Below are 20,236 nucleotides of genomic sequence, written 5' to 3' on the forward strand. Positions count from 1 at the left end.
ATGCTCCCTCCCAAATACAGGGAAAAGGTTATTTTTAGGAGGAAATAATGAGACAAATAGAAAAAGACAAATGCAAAAGCAAATAAACAAAAACAATTAAAAGATGGAGAGAGAGTAGAGATATACTAGCGGAGATATAATAGTAGAGATGAGAAACTGCATTTGAATAATATCCAGAACCAGCTGTTCTTAAAGCTAAATAGCTCAACTCCTGGAATTTTTATAGGTAGAGAGCTAAATAATGTTTACTGTATGAACAGAAAAAGCCTTTTGGGGTTGGGGGAAGTTATGGTTGTCTGGCTTGTTTGGGTTTCTTCTGTACTTTGGAACTGAAAGAGTCTTGATTAATATAGATATCTAGGATGTACAGTTGAATAAGAACAGATTTTATAACAGTACATATAACTCTGTGTGTGTTCGCATTATGTATGAAATATTACATATCATATAGAGTATATATGCATACACATATATATTTACATCTATATTTTGGGGAGAGCAAGGAGAAAATAAAACTCTGAACTTGTAATAGCAATTATCTCTGAGCTTTTATCTCTAGAAATACTTTCACTTTCTCTTTATTTTATATTGATCATGCATTATTGGGAAAAGAAAACAAAATTGGGAAAAATAAAAGGATTGTTGAAAAATGCTATTGTTAAGAGCAGAGAAAGGGTAGGGACAATTGGAAGAGCAGCTTTAGCAGAAATACAGAGTCTGGACTAGATCGTTATGTGCAGCAGCTAAGGCACTTAGAGTAAGTTAAATACAGATATTTGATATGTGTATCTAGGAAAATTTCCTGAGAAATTATCTGACTTTAGATGTTTTCCTATCTATATATAATGAAAGTTTATATATGCATATGAAGTTCCATTTGTATTTATTTCATTGTATTGTCTAAAAGATCTATCTAAATTCTTTTTAAAAGACATGTATGCATCAATAAAGCAAATATTCTTTAGGAAATTTATTTTAAAAAATCACAAGGGGGATTAAGTAGTGAGAATGGAATGTTTTTAGGATACCTAAATAGAGTCCTCTGGATTGACATTTTCTATAACTATATTTATGCTTTCCTCTTTGGTGTCGCTGCATTGGAAAGCAGTATTTTCAAAACCTGTAAATGCTCACCAGAGTGTTCAAAATGTTTAGATGTTTATAGATGTAAATTTTCATCCTAGTCCTTAGGTAAGCCATTGGTTTTTGATAACAAGAAGGTAATGCAGGATGTTTCCTTCAAGAGATTTCTCATCCTGACATGAGATCTTAGAGTTCAGCAGAGGCTATTGGCATTTTTGACACTTAGGTAAAATGTTTTCCATTAATGAATGTAAAGCAGCATGGGCAAGATTAGAGAAACTACTACTCTTGATGCACTTGGACCTTGGAATCTGTCATTTTTCTTTAATAGGCTCTTAAAGTGGTACTGGGTCAAAACAAGAAGACAGGAGGGAAAGCTTTTAGTGGAAATAAAATAGCATTATTTAAATATATGTTGAATACTGTTATTAAGAGTCATTTCTAATGCTGTGTGCTCTTAGTTCACTGTTAGTTCAGTTGCCACAGCCCTGCCTACCCCAACCTGATTTGTAAGGACTCTTGTGACTTAAAATTGTTTGGCTTCCAAAGTCTCCAAAAAATCAGTCAGAACAACCTTTTAGCCCAATCTTTCACCATTGCATTTTTATTTCCTTTATTTCTATACCATGGTGGTTTTAATAGCAGGATGTTGAAAAGCAACTTTGAAACTCTGCATAGATTAGAAAAATCCAGGTGCATATACCTAGTTAAGAAGCAGATTCAGAGTTCAAATCCAGATCTGTTTATCTCAAAAGATAAACATTTAATTCTAGGCTGCACTGGCTCCCATACGATGGAAAGAGAGAACTAAGGTAAAGAAAAAGACACAATTTTTAGCATACAGTAGGTGCTTAATAAACTTGTTTTGTTCAAACTGGAGCATACAGGACTTCACTTTAGTACTCATTTTATTTTCCAAATTGCTTTTCTACTCTCTATGCCAAGTCAGTTGAACAAGTATCTGGGGCAAAGTAGGCATAAAAAAAGAGGTCTGTTGAATGATAGATGTCTTTGTTTCTCCAACATGTAGCTTAAAGTAGTACAATAAGGGTGTGTGTGTGTGTGTGTGTGTGTGTGTGTACATTTTAAGTTAATGAAAGTTGCACCACTGAGTTTTAGTTATCTGGCTTTAATGAGATGTGATTTGTCTCCAGCCTTGATTATTGACTTTTTTTTTCTTTTTTTTTTTTCACTTTTTATGCAGAAACATGCTGGATAAGTACTGCTCTGGGCAGCTCTAGGGTCAATATTGGCTAATAGATAAGCAGTGTTTTAATGGTCTCCCAAATCCTTTATGGAATTACAACCTTGCACTTAGCTTTTAAACAGAGGTACATTATAAAAGATTTCCATCACTAAATCATCATCAAAGACCCAGTTTTTCTGCTTTTCAAGCTATTATCCTGACCAAGCCAGCATTGTTTTTGTTTCTACTTTAAGTGATGAATTATCTATTACTTTTTACCAGCTTTAAAATAGTTCAGCCGTTAAATAAAGACGCAGCTTTTACAAACTAAAAAAACGACACAAGCTAGTCCACTTCTGGACCTGAGATCACTTAAATACAAGCATCTTCTGTCCTGGCCTCCTTCTCTCGTCCTTCTTTGCTTCTTTGCTCACAGCCTTCAGGTTCTGTAACTCACTGACTGAACATCGGATGCCTAAGGTATTGCTACCTGGCCTCCGCAGGGCATTTCCTTCTCTTTCCAACTTCAAAACTCCAACCACCTTGGCTCAAGTCTTGCTCTTGGCCAGGGAAAATAATAAATATAGATTAGGTGTAATTTAAGCTAAGGTTTAGTGGCTTCTCATAGCTACATGTTTGCCAGAGCATAGTTTTCAAAATAATTTTCAGCTTCACAGTAACAATTTAAAAATTTTATTAAACATGACTTTATTTTAATGTGTTAGAAAAACAACAAGCATGCTAAACTTGTTATTTTTTGGTTAACATATTTTGACAAAGGCTATATTTTTTTAAGAAAGTGAAATCTGAAGAAAAATATTAAATGGGTGATCTGTGGCTATGGCAAAATAAACATATATTTTAAAGTTTGAGAAACAGTGCCATATTGTACCTTGTCTAATCACTTTCCAGATGACAGTTGTCATTTACCTAGCACCTAAGAGGTCTGGCAGTCTTGCTAGTTCTTTTACACACATCAGGCCCCATCTGCACAGGTTTTCAGGAAAATAAATAGGCCCTATTATTACCATTTTATAAATAAAGATATTGAAATATTAACTAAATATTTGTGCACAGTAACACAAGATAAGAAGTAGAAGTGGATCTTCGTCTATGATACCCCAACTACAAGTCATAATATCTTCACAAAATTAAAGAAATATGAATGCCTACACTTACCTAGGTTTCAAACACAATATGTCATATTGGTCGTTCATAGTCTACAAAAAGGGATGACTAGTAAATGAAAAGGAACTGTCCAATACCATCTCGAATGCCCCTTTTTCTTATGAAGTCAAAGGGCTGCATTGTTAGTTTAGCTGTGGGTCTTCCTTAGTATTTTGAGGATTTGCCCGGTAAGAGATCCTACTCCTTTATACCAAGGCTCACTGAGGAGGGCTTGGTTTACAGAGGCAACTGTTCTTAGACTGAGAGCATTTTGGGACTGCCTGACCCAGAAGCTCATTCCTTTCCTCTCCTTTCCTCTCCTTTCCTTTCCTTTCCTTCTCTTCTTCCTCTTCCTTTTTCTTACTTTTACTTTTATTAACATTTATTTAATGCTCAATTTACTCCCGGGGCATAAGTTTTGTTTCTTCAGATTCTTCTGGGACAGATAACTTTTCCATCTGTGCAATCTCCTCTTCTGGTTTAGGAACAATCTGCTCTTGTTTGGTGAGGATCATCTCTGTGTGGCAGGGGGAGTTTGCAGCCAGGTTCATCTGCCCACGAGCTCTGTCAGTTCTGTGCTGCATGTTGGGGGCTTTGTTCACCTGGATGTGCTCAGTGACCAGAGAGTCTACATCTAAACCCTTAAGTCCAGCACTTCTCTCTGCATTTTTAAGCATGTGCAGCATAGATTCAGCATTCTTTTTGGTCCCCGTGTCTCCCCGACTGTTTGGGCATACCTACCAACTCCCCCATTGTAATGAGGGAATGGCACACATTTTTTTCTGTAAAGTGGCATCCTTCAGATACTTGGTGGCTTTTCAGATACGCATACCCTTGATGGCCTGGGCAGTTTCACAAGTGTTCTTAAAGTGAACATGAAAATTTGAAGATTTGATTTGCATGATTTTATGGGATTTTTTGGGTCAAGTGAGTAGGGAACCATTTTCAGAGGTCACCTCAGGCTGCTTATAGGAACAGCCAGAAGTTCTTAGCCTGGTGTCCAGGGAGCGCTGTAGGGCTCCCACGTGAACTCCAGGGAATCCATGAACTCTCTGAAATTACACGCATACATAATTATATAAATATGTAAGAATGTGTGTTTTTTTTTCCCCTTGGGATATTGCCTATTACCCAAGAATAATTAAAAGCCATTTTTTATCTTGACCTATTCTTCTACAGTTTAGGAAACTAAACTACCAACACTGGAGAAGCTTATATGAGTACAAACAGCCAGGGTCACAGTCATAATTGACATCCATGGGAACTTATAGAGTTCATCTTTCTATATCTTTAAAATGTCTAACTTTTAACAGTATGAGCAATTCTAGTACTGGAAAGAACTAAGTTTGTGGTAAAATAGCCATTAATACTGCATTGTACATTTTCAATGCCAGCTTTCCAAAGTTTCCATCATGACTTGATATATTTTTACTATGAGTAGATTACTTGTAGCCAATGTGATAAAGTCATCTGCCTTATGATTTTAGCAAACAGAGTTGTTTGATAATCCTTCTCTTGCTGGGTCTCAAGAGGTTCTTGTCTTATTAATAGAGCTTTTAAGGAGAAAGAAAGAGTAACATAGGACTGCTGGGTCATGAAAAGAAATTTTCTGCAAATGTAAGGAACACAGCCTAGGTCTCATCTTTTCTGCAGGAGCCAATACATTTCTGATCAGATCAAATTCATCTCAGTCTGAAAGTTATGGAAGACTTTGTTCTCTGCTTTCTTGGAGTATCTGATTAATGATAAACACCTAAGAGTTTAGAATAGTTTGCCTTGAAGTATATGTGAAGTACCCTAATTTCACGTACGGTCAAGGACACAGATGACAATACTAAGCAGTTATTCAGTGCCAGAAACTTTGATACCCTGTACCGAAGGTCTGCCATTTCAAGTTAAATATTGAAGTGAAACAGTAGCCTTTGGCCAGGGTAATGTACTAGGCCATTCCCATGTTTCAGGGATGTTTTTCCCCATTCTGTATTTTGACTTGACATTTTTATTTTGCAGCAGAAATGTAGATGAATTCAACCTGCCCTTGTAGATTTTGACCTTTCTCTGTTGAGCTTACCCATTTTTTTTTCTTTTTTTAGGCATCTGCTTGTGTTTCGTATTATGAAATCTAGAGCCAAAACAAGGGAGTGTCTTCATATTTCAAATACACTCACTACTGAGGTGTCCTAAAAATATCTTGGGCAGACGGGGCTGTCTGGCTTAGTCACCATTGTATTCCTGGCACCCAGCACACAGAAAAGTGCTAATACAATAGCCTGCATTTGCAGGATCTGTGAATGTCCTTGGTAAAAGCAACCTAGATATACAGGTATGCTGTTTACCTCTCCATTTCTGATTCCCGCTGTGTCCTGGGCTTGACCTAGCAATTCCTCACTACCTTGTGAATTCTTTAATGCTTTTTAAGATTTTGCTTTGCGTAATTTTTACTTGTTTTCATGAGACAGATTGATCTGAATACCTGGAAATAGCACAGCATTTTTTTAGGAATATATTCATTGGACTTGTATGATTACCAGTATTTTAAATTAGTTTCCCAAACACACGTTGGAAATCAAGTGGCCCTTTTTATGAACACTCTTGTTTTGTTCTGTTTTGAGAGCTCTGTATAAGCATATGGCATTCATGCATTCATGTTACAAGTAATTACACTGATATTACAAGTAATCGATGTGGCATTCAAGCAGTGTTACTGATTTTTTTCAGATTCCCTACAAAGTTCATTTTTTAAACTCCTTTATAATAAAAATGACATTTGATTCTGTTTTGCATTTAAATTTGATCTTTTAGTCTGAAAATCTTCATTTTCAAACGTTCAGTAAATTCTTAAGTATATTTTCTTTGTATTTCCAATTGAACACTGACAAGTGCAGAATAACTTCTGGGTGGGTGTTTGTAGAGTAATGTAGAGAGTTGTCTCAGGTAGCTGATGTGGAGGCTGACATGGAGGCTGACAGGGTTCATGTCTCTTTGGTACATGAGGTCTAATGTGATCGTTTGCTCCCATTGATGCCCCTTAGACCTCATGGTATCCTTTCTGAATCACCAATGACCTAATATGTCCAGTTTAATATCTCTAATAAGCTTATTTTACTGTATTTCATTTTTTAAATGATGATGTGGGTTGAAGTATAGTCAACTGAAGGAAATATACTTTTTAGTGACCATGATTAAAATGTAAGTTTTACTGTTTAAAGGTCTTTGACTATGGTGTGTATACTATTTTATGTTTCAGTGTTCAACTTATTTAATTCTTAAAATAGTCACACAAAGTTGTTATTGCCCCCGTTATGCAGGTGAAGAGACTGACGCTTAAGTTATAAGTAAGATTTTAACAGCGAAACAAATATACAATCCACAATTGTCGATTTCAAAGGTCAACAGCAATGCTGACCTTTCAAATTAGTGTTATTATGAATATTTAGGGCATATTAAAAACTGTATTATTAGACCATATTTAGTTGTAACCAGCTGTGTCCAACACTGAGCTTAGCTGGATCTGAATTGCTTGCCGTATTTGTTTCAGAATAAAATATCACAGACAAAATCGAAGACTCCTATGTAACACTCTCCGATCCTTTTATCAGTTTGTCTCAGCAGAATTAACCACTATTCTGATTTTGGTGATTAGTTTTCTTATGATTGTTTTTATATTTTTACTACATATGACATATGCTTAAACAATATGAAACATTGGTTTGCAGATTTTTAAACTATGAAGAATATTTCATGTATTTTACATCACTTCTTAAAAAGTTGAACAACTCTTTAAGGGCTCCTTCATACATAGTAGTCCATTGTATGACTGTAAAACAAGTGGCATTATTTGTATCAACACTATTTACTTTCTGGTTGATGGAAAGTTTTATTTGTTTCTAATCCTTTTCTGTTCCAGATAATGCAACTTCTTTTCCCCTATGGTAAATATCTATTAATATCATCGCATTTTTATTTCTATTGGATTATTTGCCTCATTGATTAAGAGGAGTTACTTATATATTCTGGAGACTAATCCTTTATTTCTGTTTTATGGAAATATCATTACAGCTCACATTTCGCATTCTTTATATCTTTTAATAAACAGAAGTTTTATTCGAATATAGTTGTATTTATCACAGTTTTACCTTTATTACAGGTGCTGGTGCTTTTTTTTTTTTTCATGTTAAGAACAAACACATAGACAAAACTACTTTTCAACCAAAACCATAAAAACAGCCTTCTACATTTTATTCTAAAATTTAAAAAAATTTTCTTTTCATATTTGTCTTTAGTTCTTTCTTTTTTTTTTCCTTTTTGTGTATTGTGTCTTTTTTTTTCCATGAAAATAACATTTTCGTAGTGCCACTAATTAAATAGTTCATCCTATCCATAATGAGTACACGGATTTGTAATTCCATCTCAGTCACATATGTATAGGTCTTTTTCTGGGATTTCTATTGTGTATCTAATATTGTCTATTCCTGCATGAATACTGTGCTGCCTTAATTCCTATAGAATTGTAATAAATATTGATATTTTAAAGGCTAAGCCCACTTACCTAGTTCTTTTTCAAAAATTTCCTATCAATAATACTTTGGTCTTTCATATAAATACTAGAATTACCTTGTTAAGTTGCATACATACACAGAAAGCTCTGTTGAGATCTTCATTTAAATTATATCAGCTTTGTAGGTGAATGTGAGATTTATAATAACGAGTCTTCCTGTAATGAACAGAAACTTTGCTTTTACATGTACTGTAGGCAAATTTATCCATCTTTTTCTTTCTGTGTTCTGTTTAAGAACTATTCACTACTCTGAGTTTTTGTTAGCTTTCAGAAGCAATATTTTATGTATACTTCATCTTTTATTGATTTTTTGAGATTTATTGAGATAAAATTCACATACCATACAATTTATCACCCATTTAAAATGTACAATTCAATATGTTTTTATTATAAGGTTGTACAACCGTCACCATAATATCATTTTAAAACATTTTATCTCCTCTAAAAGAAACCCCGTACTCATTAGCAGTTAATTTCTACTCCACCCATTCCTCCTCCAGCCCTGGGATATGATTAATCTATCTATATTCTTTCTCTTTATATTCTCCTACTATTGAATTTCATATAAATGAAAAAATATAAGGTCTTCTGTGACTAGCTTCCTGAAGTGTAAAATTTCAATGTTTATCATATTGTAGTACATGTTAATATTTAATTCTTTTTTAATGCCTGATAATATTATATCATATGAATATACCACATTTTATTCATGTATTCATAAGGCAGACATTGCATTTTTTCTTCTTTTTTACTATTATGAATAATGCTATTATGAATGTTCATGTATAAGTTTTATATGGACGTGTATTTTCTTTTCTCTTGGATATATACCTAGGAGTTAAATTGGTGCTGTGATAGGTCTATGTTTAATGTTATGAATAATCTCCAAACTGTTTTCCAAAGCTTCTTCACATCCCCTCTAGCAATGTCTGAGGATTCCAGTTTATCCACATTCTTGCCAATGCTGGCTGAATTTTTGTCTTTTTGATTATAGCCATCATTATGGGTGAAAAGTAGTATCTCACTGTGGTTTTGACTTGCATTTTACTAACGATTTTAATTATTTTGAGAAAATTTGTGCTCTTTCTCCAGTTGTATATATTTTTTGGAGAAATCTCTATTTAAATCCTTTACCTTTTTTTCCCATCCTGTGGTTTGCCTTTTCACTTTATTGATGGTATTTTTTGCAGCATGAACATGTTTAGTTTTAATATAGACCTAATTATCTGGTTTTTTTGTTTGTTGATTGGTTTGTTACTTGTGCTATTGGAGTTATATCTGAAATCATTACATAACCCAGGGTCCCAAATATTTACCATATGTTTTAATGTAATAATTTTATAGTTTTCTTCTAATACATTTAGGTCTTTGATTCATTTTGAGTAAATTTTTGTGTGTCATTTCAGTAGAGATCCAACTTGTTTTGCATGTAGGTTGATATACAGTTCTGCACCATTTGTTGAAAAGACCATTTTTCCCTATTGAATTTCTTTAGTGCTCTTCTTAACAAGTCAATTGGTCATAAACATATGGGTTTATTTCTGGACTAGAAATGATGTTGGAATAAAGTTTAAAGGATTCAAACTTTCTTTTCATATGGATATACAGTTCATCTGAATCAGCATAATTTTGTAGAGACCATATTTTCACTTTCAATATTTTTTAGTTTTCATTGCACTTTACTTCTTTAGCTTATTATGTATTCAGAAGTTTTATTTTTAAATTTATAAATGTTTGTTTTCACTATTGTTACTTTTTGTTACTTATTTTTAGATCCTACCTAGCAGCCACATTATCAACTTGCCTGCATGTTTTGTGGTTTTTTACTTCTTTTTTTCTACCTGGAAGCTAGAGCTTTACATACTTTCTTGCTACTTCTTCTATGCATTTCAAAATATGTATGTTTTATTTTATCAGTTATTTCTAGGTGTTCTATTGCATGAGGATTTTGAAATTATGTTGTTTGTTCTGTTGCTGGAATCACAACCCTGCTCTTGTTTTTATGCCTTGCCTCTAAAACTTGACGCTAAATTTCACTTAAAGGATGTTACATCTCTTCATTTTCTTCTTCAAACTTTATTTCATTGGTCAAAAAAGTGTGCCACATTCCAGACTATGTGCTTTGTATTCCAGTTGATTTGTGAAATTTGATAACATTGAATTAGATCAGAGATTTGCTTTTCGTTTTGGAATAAGAGAAGCCCTTGTCTTCTATTTTCTCCCTCGTGATGTTAATGGTGCTTATTCAGGTAGAGGTAAAACAGATCTCAATTGTCATTGACAGTTTTCCCTGAAAAGACCTTTGGAGCACTTTAGAGAGTGAATTCAGCTGCCAGATATTTATGTGAACATCATTCTTTACAGAAATAAAAACTCTAGCCAGAGTTAGTTGAAAGATTTGAGAGATCTTAGAAAACAGCCTCTTGGAGAAACATTTGGGGAAAAGAAGAACATTGTGGAATGTCAGAGTTACAAGAATCCTTGACTTGTAATAGCACCTACACTTTGACTCATGGTAGGAGAATTGAGTGACAAGGAGGAGAAGCCGGTTGTCTAAAGACATGTCAGCCGAGGTAGAACCATGAGTAAAACCTAGATCCCTTCATTTCCATCTTTTTCCCTCTATTTTTATTTCTTCTGTCATGGTATTTTTCTTTTTTTATTTCTTCTGTTGTGACATTTTCCAAACTGATAAGTTATTCCCCAGTTCTATTGAGGAGTTTGGTGAACAAGACCATAAGCCTTGCTTCTCTCATACTGTATTTCATAAGATGTTTTTTTTTTTTAAATCAACCTTTAAATCTTTTAAACCAATGATTTAACTTTTATCTAATCCATAAACCTTACTGCAACAGACTCTAGGATGGCCTAAATGATCCCTGCCTCCTGCTGTTCAGACTGGCTTCGTTCACTTGGCAACTCGGTCATTTTTAAAGCTCTTAAAATTTTAATATGATTTAAAAATAAACATTGAAACTGAGCTCTGTGAAGTTACCAAGCAATAAGGAAAACAAGCATGTTAAGTCCTACCCATTCCCGAGTGCCTCTATTCCTTTAAAAGTCTTCTTCCTGGGAGAGTGAAACTCAAGAATTAGATGTGGGTCAAGACTGGCATGAGGCCTGGAATGTCTATGGTGCTTTGTTAGTGTTTTGTTTTTGTTGTTCATATATATGCCATTTTGAAGCTACCATTTGGAGCAAACAGCTTTGTCTCATCAATTACTTATCCTGTGGACGGGCGAGGCTGCAGAATCCATCTGCACCTGCCTTTAGGTCAGGGTAGGGGGCAGTAGTTTGCCTCCTTCCCTGTACTTCCAAAAAGCAAAACCAGTGAATGAGACAGAAAAGGCCCTACCCTGCTTCTTCAAACCTCATCCCTTAATCTAAGGGTTACACAGAGCTGCACAGCTTGCACATCCACTAAGTGTCAAGTAAAAGGGAGAAGAAGTGAATCCCTGTGCAAATCCCAGATAGGACAAGTTGCCCTTGGACCACTACAAGAGAAGAAGCTTTATGTCTGAATTCGGAATTCTGCTTTCAGCCCACTCTTTTTCCGTAGCTGTGCCTTTGAAAAAATAATCAGCAACTTCTCTCCCTTCTATGCGCTAAGCTCCGTGTATACCATTATCCTGCCAGGCCTTAGAGGGAGCCTTCTGTGGTTTTATGATAAGGTGCGGTTGACAGGTTCCTTCAGTGATATACTATTTTGTGAATCTTTAAACACTTTTTTTCAAAGTCTGTGGCATTGCCTGCTAAATAGTAAGAAGATCACATTATAGAGGACTTGTTGCCAAGATATCACTGCCTCTGAGGGAAAATGAAATCAATACCTTTGTTTTTGTTAATTGTCAATTGATTATTGTCTATTGACTGAATTCTATGGTCAATAATGATTTTTAATTAGTACCATGCCACACTTATGAAATATATACACTTAAAATAGAGTCAGGGGTACAGATAGTAAAATGAAAATAGGAATAGCCTCTCATTGAACACAGAGAGATTGTAAAATACAATGTTTAGGGCTGATGCTTCAAGTCAGACTACCTGGATTCTAATCCATGCTCTCCATCTGGCTGGCTCACTGACCTTGGGCACTGTTGCTTTATATAAGTAACTGGGCTAATAAGAACTGATATATCAGGTTCTTATAAATATTGAATTAGTTGACATATAATTTGCTTAGCTAAGTGCTTAACATATAGAAAGCCTTTAATAAATGTTAGCTATAGATATGACTGTTGAATCAATTATATATAAAATGATTTAAAAATTTTATTAAAAATTCTGCATTTCCACAAGCAGCAACTTCAGCGGTAATCATAACAGCAATATAAACTGTATTATGCTTTCCAGTGTAGTTTAGTATTATATCTCAGCAGTAATTGAGAATGTATAGAATGTAAAGAGCTTTCTGTGTATTTTAAAGTATGTCTCAATTTTAGCATCTATGAAAATGAAAAAAGTATTTATCTCTCAGTTTATGTGAGCATGATATGTGTTATATGCAAAGTGTGTCAGAGTACTTGGTGTCTGCTTAGCTTAGTATTATTACTTTTTAAAATATTACTTTATTAATTACTTTCTCAAATAGCAGTTTTCTTCAGCAGATTGTAATTGGAGCTGAAATATAATCACTTAGAGATTCTGCCAGCTGATAAGAGAACTCCATAGTTAGTGATTTAGAGGATTTGTGTTTCTGAAGACCATGTGCTCTACAGGTAGGGTTGATGTTCTGTTAAGGAGACGACAGACCTTGCCAGATTTTTATCAGCAGTGAAGCCCACACCTATATAGTACTGAGGTCAGATTTTTTTTTAGATTTCTAAGATTCATAATTAAAGATGATTTGCATAAGAAAATTTGTATAGTAATTACATTACTAGCATATTTTAAGTTAAGTTTGAAATAAGCTTGAAATAAGGTACATTAAAATATATAAGCATTAATATACTCTATTATCTACCAGGACACTTAGAAAATTAACACATTATTCTCCTTTAAGTATTATTTTAAAATGAAAAGTTTCTCTGACAGGAAAAAAAAAAACAGCAGAATTTTAATTAATTCAGTAGCACTTACTAAATTTCCACCCATGTCTAGAATTTCTTTCGAACCACAGTGTATGATGTTTTCTGTTTGATTTTAATAGGTATTGTTTTTGTCGTTGTAAATATGTGATTTTGTTGACAAAAGTGTTTCTCATTTGTCTGAAATAGAAAAAATTGAATAGCTTTTTTTTCTTTGTTAATAACAAGAGCTATTTTGTGGATCGACATTAACTCTGAGATAAATTAAAGTTACATAGCAAAGCTGTTTGTATGTTTCTCCAATTAAAAAGTGTAAAACTAGAACTTCCGGGTAAAACATGGCCTCAGACTAACAGTGTCCAGATTGCTATCTCCTAATTTGCCCTTAAAGATTGCCAAAAGAAGATACAGAAACACACACACACACCCACAAACACCACCACTGGGAACCAATGTAAACGATTTTCATTATTTGAAGATTTGGTAAAATAAGATTGAGAACACAAGCCTGGTACACAGACACTTGGCCTTATTAACTGAAATTAATGTGGTGTCCACCAGATTCCAGAGGAAAGTTGGACTAATCTGGCCCACTGTTTGTCCTTATCTTTGGGCTTCCGGGCCACATGGTCAAGGAAACTAAGCATCCACTGCCTCTCTAAATAGGAGCAGTCTTCTGAGCAGGCCACGGTCACACCCTGCTCCCTCTGCCATTCCTTTCTCTCTAAATTCAAACAGAAACAGAAATATACAGTAAATGGGTGTGGCAATAATTGGTTGCATTCTGAATACCAAAATTTGGGTAAAAGGAGTATCGTGTAGGAGCAGATACAGGCAGCACTTAGACTCATGAATACTGGGATGCTATAAACTATGACAAAATAAGTCTTTTTTTTTTTAAGCACAAGGCAGTAATTGGTAACCAAGAAGATTCCGTCTGTAAATAACCATGTTCCATGAAATTTTAATAAGACACCAGAAATTGCATCAGGGCCTGTACACAATAGTCTCTATTTTACATCAAGATCAATATACTCCTAAAGTTGAAAGTAAGCATTTCCTATGAATCAACAATTTTTCTCCTAGGTACGTACCTAGAAATGCATGAAATGATAGAAATGCATGAACTTTTTTGTGTACTGCAAGATATTCAGATGAATGTTTATTATAACTTTATTTGTACAATAGACTCTCAACAATTAAAGAGTTGGCGAATGAACTGTGAGCATTCCACAAATAAATTTTTAATGGGAAACATCTTTGTAATATTCAGTATTCCCATATAGGACAAAGGCAGGACAGCTACAATGGGGAAACATCTTTTGATACAGGGTGCTGAATAATAGGATAAGCACATAGAAATAATAATAAAATGTGACCCCTACCACACGTCTTATACAACAAGATCAATTCTAGTAGACTTTGAATCTAAATGTTAAAAGACAAACAATAAATATTCTAGAAAATAATGGAAGAGAATATTTTCATGACCTTAAAATAGGTAAAAATTTCTTTAACAGGAACAAAAACATGAACTATAAAAACTCAATAAATAATAAATCTGACTATTATAATTAAGAATTTCTGTATATTTCAAGACATTATAAAATAGTCAAGCCACAGACAGACATTTGAAATGTGAATACATATGCATGTCAAAGGGCTTGTTATTTGGAATGCCTGTGGACAAAATATCATTAGAAAAAGGCATCGGTAATCATGGAAATGCAAATGAAATCTCAATAAATTATTACTAAGCACTCCTCCAACCAAATGGCTAAATAATAATAATATTTTAAAGACTAAAAGTTACGGAAAAGGAGGAACTTAGGTGTTACTGGTATAGTTGATAGAAATGCATGCACGTGTGTATTGCAGTATATATACATGAATGTTATTTATAGCTTTACTTGTAATAGCTCAGCCTGGAAACAGCCCAAATATCCATTATTAGGAGAAAGCATAAATAAATTTTTCATCGTAGTCATATAATAATATAACAGTGAAAAAATGAACTACAAACATATGAAAATTAGGAGTGAATGGATTTCACATCCATAATATTACGTGAAAGCAGCCATACACAAAACAATATTCATTGTTTATTCTTATTTATATAAAGCTTGATAACAGACAGAACTAAATGTAGTGTTTAAGGATATATCCTTCGATGATAAAACTAAGAAAAATGAGAAAGTAGTGCCATAAACTATAGGATTTTGATTACCTTGGGGGAGGTGGATGTGGAGGGTACCCTGATAGGATATAAGGGAGACTTCTGCAGGAGTTGGTGAAGTTCTTTATTGACAGGTAGTAGTCATTGAGGTGTTTATCTTATAGTAATTTATTAGGTTATGAATTTATTTATTGCACTTTTAACTTCATAGTAAATCATGTTTCACAAGTCTATGTGCAGAACACCTGCTTTCCTTTGCTCTAATTACATACTCACACCAACATTCTTTGAATTACTTATGTTTCTATCTATCTTTATCTTATAAAGATATTTTCCAAAAAGTGAAAGGATTCATTTGGATCATTAGAAAATAGAAAAGTTCCAATATAAATTAATACATGGTATACATTTTTTACTTGGGTTAATAGCTATCATTTTTTTTTATAAGGTAAGTCAGACAACTTTGGGAGTGCTCTATGCATTATCTCATTTAGTCATAATAACCTTATAATGTGATTATGTGAACAGTGAGGTTAAATTACACGTTTAGTCTGTCTGATTTGTATCTCAGTACCTTAAGGTATCAAACTGCATTTTACTAACCCAGGATCATAGTTAATGGATAGTCGATCAGCTGTTCACTTACAGATTAATGACATGATCTAATTTTGTACATTTCTGATTGAGGACTTTGGTAAATTTAGCAAAATAATATGACCCTTGCTGGCTCCAGATTTCCTCTGGCTACTCCACTGGAGTTGGTTACTTAGTCACTGTGTGGTACCCAATGAAATAATCCTGGAAATCTTTTTTTTTTTTTTTCATTAAGGAAATGCTGTGCAAAGCCTCCTTGTCCTTGAGCTGTAGAGTCGCTAGTACTCTGAATCTACACACTTGAACCTATTGTCTCTAAGAAGCCAGAGCTCCTGAGGCAACCTAACCTGTCCCTGTGAGAAGACATTCTTTTAGATATCATTTTTATTGCTTCACCTGGATGATTCCTTGGCCATTATTTCTTTGGCCACTAGATTTCACTGGTTCCACTTCTTTTACCTTGAGCTACATATGTGTCTTAAGCAGGCTTCTGCAAAGAAGTCTGAGATGCCTTTGTCTGAAATTATAAGATAGCTCTCTAAATGTTAGGAAATTTTTTGAATCTCAAGAAATGCCTGCATGTAAAAAATGGAATAAAGAGTTGGTGCAGATGTTCAAATAGTTTGATGGAAAATGTGGGACAAGAAGACCAACATATATAATAGTTCAGAACATGAACCTGGAGTCAAAATTGGATTCAAGTCCTGTTTCTTCAGTGATCTTGTGCAAAATATTGGTAAAGCCTCCTTTAAGACCATCAAGAAAACCCATTGAGGAGGTGGCTCCATAGTGTAGTGGTTAGCATGTCTGCTTTACACGCAGAAGGTCCTGGGTTCACGCCCCAGGTGGGGCCATGGACCATACTCCAGGTGCGCCAGGCCCCCTGATTTCTCTGGGAGTGCAAGCTCTGGGGGACGCCAGGCCCTGGGGGGACGTGGGAGGAGACGCCTTGCCTTCAGAGATGCAGTCCTGAATGGGAAAAGGCAACATTCATAGATCATGGGGGGAAGTGTGTGTGTGGGGTGGGCGGGAATTAAAGAGGGTGGGGGAAGAAAATCTGTTGATCAATAAAGTGATTTTATTAAAGTTATAGCAAATAAGGATATCACCTGTGTAGTCTTAGTAGTATTGCAAAAAGGTGATGTTTTTCAAAGAGTTCTAGGATCTGGGCTGGAAGATTTTAAAGTAAGTCTTGCAAGGCAGGAATTTGGTTGAAAATTGGGCAAAGTCTGAAAAATAGCTGTGGGCACAGCAATGTGAGGGCCTTAAAGCAGTCTTGATAAGCAAGGGACCTGTTTTTGTTAGATCATAGTCATATTTTGGGAGCAAATATTCCTTAGAGCAAGCAGCTCAGGAATTGTTCTTTGGTTTATTGTCACTGAACATTGGTTTAAGAAAGCAATGTTTTGTCTGAATGTTATTTAATATAGGAAATTATGTTGTTTTTTTGTTCTCTCAATATTTATGTTGTTTAAACCTTAATGTCTTTATCTTTAAATGCAAGTTGTGAATATAAAATACAATAAAGTAAAGGACTTTGTCTAGTCCTGATATTAACTAAATACTCAACAAATGTTAGCCTATATTATTTTTTTACAGGGCCTTGTTGAATAAAACCTGTGCATTTGATGCCTAACTTGTCTCCTACAGTAAACTGAAGATTTTTAAAATCACCTTTCCCCATGTCATAATTGGAATGTAAAAAACATATTTTTTGATATTGGATTGCCAGTATCCAAACAGAAGTGACTGAAACCAAAATGTATGTTGTCTAACTCATTATTAATAATCATTGTTTTATTTGCAGAATGACATGAATTACATAGCATCCAGTGGACTTCTATTCAAAGATGGCAAAAAGCGGATTGATTACATCTTGGTTTATAGAAAGTCAAATATACAATATGATAAAAGAAACACATTTGAAAAGAACCTCAGAGCAGAAGGCTTGATGTTGGAAAAGGAGGTAGGCACTTTAATAATATTAGTTACCTAATATAACATGCTGCAAGAAATGTAATCTCTATGTTTTAGTATGGGAAGTGTATAACACATGGTTTTATAAAATGTACAGTTATTTTCTCCCAAATGGAAAAGAAATACATATGTATAGTCCCATTTAAATATGCATTCCTCCTTTTACTCTACACATTTCTGTAAATTTAAATATTTTTCAAAGGGCATAACTATTTTTACAATTTTAAAAATTGAAGAAGGAATAATTATACCTATGTGAAGTATAAAACTGAATGTTGAAAGAAGAGAGTTTGCCAAACTGTTAATGTCTAGATTTTAATATTGCAACTATGGGTGATTTTCTTCCCAATCTTTTTGCTTTTGTGCTTTTTTTTTTTTAAAAAAAAAAAGACTTTATTTTTCTAGAGCAGTTTTAGGGGTTCAGCCAAATTGAAATGAAGGCACAGAGGTTTCTCATATACCCCAAACCCTCACACATGCATAGCCTCCCCATTATCAACATCTCCTACCAGAGTAACACATTTGTTACCACTGGTTAACATACATTGACACATTATTATCACTCAGAGTCCGTAGTTTCCATTAATGTTCTCTGGATTTGGACAAATATACAATAACATGTATCCACATTATAATATTATACAGAGTATCTTACTGCTGTAAAAAGTCTCTGTGCTCCGCCTATGCATCACTCCACCAGCCCAACCTTTGATCTTTTTACTGTCTCCGTAGTTTTGTCTTTTCCAGAATGTCACAGAGTATATACCATACGTATGTAGCCTTTTCAGATTGTCATCTTTCACCGAGTACTATGCATTTAAGGTTCCTCCCTGTCTTTTCATGGCTTTATAGCTCATTTCTTTTTAGTACACAGTACTATGCCACTGTCCATTCCCCTACTGAAGGACACCTTGGTTGCTTACAAGTAGTTTGGGCCATTACAAATAAAGCGTCTACAAACATTCTTGTGCAGGTTTTTGTGTAGACATAGATTTCAATACCTTTGGGTAAATATCAAAGATTGGATTGTATGGTAAGAGTATGTTCAGGTTTGTAAGAAACCTCCAAACTGTATACCAAAACGGCTGTACCATTTTGCATTTCCACCAGCAATGAATAAGAGTTCCTATTGATCCACATCTTTGCAACTGACTGTTGTCAGTGTTCTGAATATTGGTCATTCTGATAAGTGTATAGTGGTATTTCATTTTTTAAATTTTCATTTTCCCAATGACAAATGATGTGGAGCAAATTTTCACATTTATCTGCTATCTATGTATCTTATTTGGTGAGGTGTCTGTTAAGATATTTGGTGAGGTGTCTGTTAAGATATTTTAATTTTTTTATTATGCAATTTTAAGAAATCTTTGTATATTTTGGATGATAGTCCTTTATTAGATGTGTCTTTTGTAAATATTTTCTCCCATTCTATGGCTTGCCTTCTCATTCTCTCTTCTTTGTCTTTTGCAGGGCAGTTTTTAATTTTAGTCAAGTCTAGCATAACAATTATTTCTTTCATGGACTGTACCTTTGATGTTATCTTAAAAAACATCATCATACCTAAGGTCATATAAATTTTCTCCTATTTTTCTAGGAGTTTTGTAATTTTATATTTTACATTTAGGTCTGTGATCCATTTTTACTTAATTTTTAAAAAGTGTGTCAGGTTTGTGTCTAGATTCATTTATTTTTTCATGTAGATGTCCAGTTATTCCAGCGTGAAAATCAGTTAATTGTAAAAGAGGTATGATTTGGCTTACAGTCGTCACCTAGTTTTCTTGCTAGGACATCCAGATTCTCTTTTAAGTCTTCCTCTCCCTTGTTCTCCCAAATTTTCCCCAAAGATAATACCAGATGTCATTTATCCAAAAGAGGTCCTATTATGCTTTTAAAAAGAAGTCCATTTATTCTTGAGCTCTCACTCTTTAGTCTCTGCTGAAAGATGTATGTTTGTTTTGTGTTTTTTTGTTTTGTTTTTATTTTTATCTAAATTGATTCTCAGCAAGATGGTGTCCATATGTGTTCTGCTATTCTTGGACAGACAGGATTTTCATTCTGAGTTTGACATTTCCAGCTCTACTAGTTCACATTCACATGCTTAGGATGTGGTCCTCACATTCAGCACATCAGGGCAGGAGGTGTACTCAACCTCAGCTGCACATTTCATCGGCATCCACAATCCCTACAAACTGTAGCCATTGTATTGAGCCCAAGTTACCCGTCTCTGCTCCTTTTTTCTCCCACTTACCTCCCCATTAGATAAATGGCTTCATTTCCTGACAATGGAAAGGGTTAAAGCTACTACCTCAGTTCTCCAGCACAGATGTTATTAGTTTTTAAGCAGAGTGGAGAGATTTGTTTGTCTTCCCTTTAAAAAGACACAAGAAGCCTTATGAAGTTTGATCCAAAATGCTCTACAGAACTCTGTCTGCCCAAGCAAGAGAAAGTCCTGAAAATTTAAAAAA

At 34.4% G+C, this 20,236-nt stretch overlaps 1 protein-coding gene across 1 annotated transcript in view; it reads left to right on the plus strand.

Annotated features, from left to right (window-relative positions):
- ANO3 (anoctamin 3) overlaps positions 1-20,236 on the plus strand; it is a 330,657-nt gene that overhangs the window by 206,239 nt on the left and 104,182 nt on the right. The window contains exon 6 of the mRNA XM_006908142.2: positions 17,602-17,760. Coding sequence (XP_006908204.2) covers positions 17,602-17,760 — 159 coding nt within the window. The remainder of the gene's footprint in view (positions 1-17,601; positions 17,761-20,236) is intronic.

This window comes from Pteropus alecto, unplaced genomic scaffold (assembly GCF_000325575.1).
Source record: "Pteropus alecto unplaced genomic scaffold, ASM32557v1 scaffold71, whole genome shotgun sequence".
In the NCBI taxonomy this organism is placed as follows: domain Eukaryota; kingdom Metazoa; phylum Chordata; class Mammalia; order Chiroptera; family Pteropodidae; genus Pteropus; species Pteropus alecto.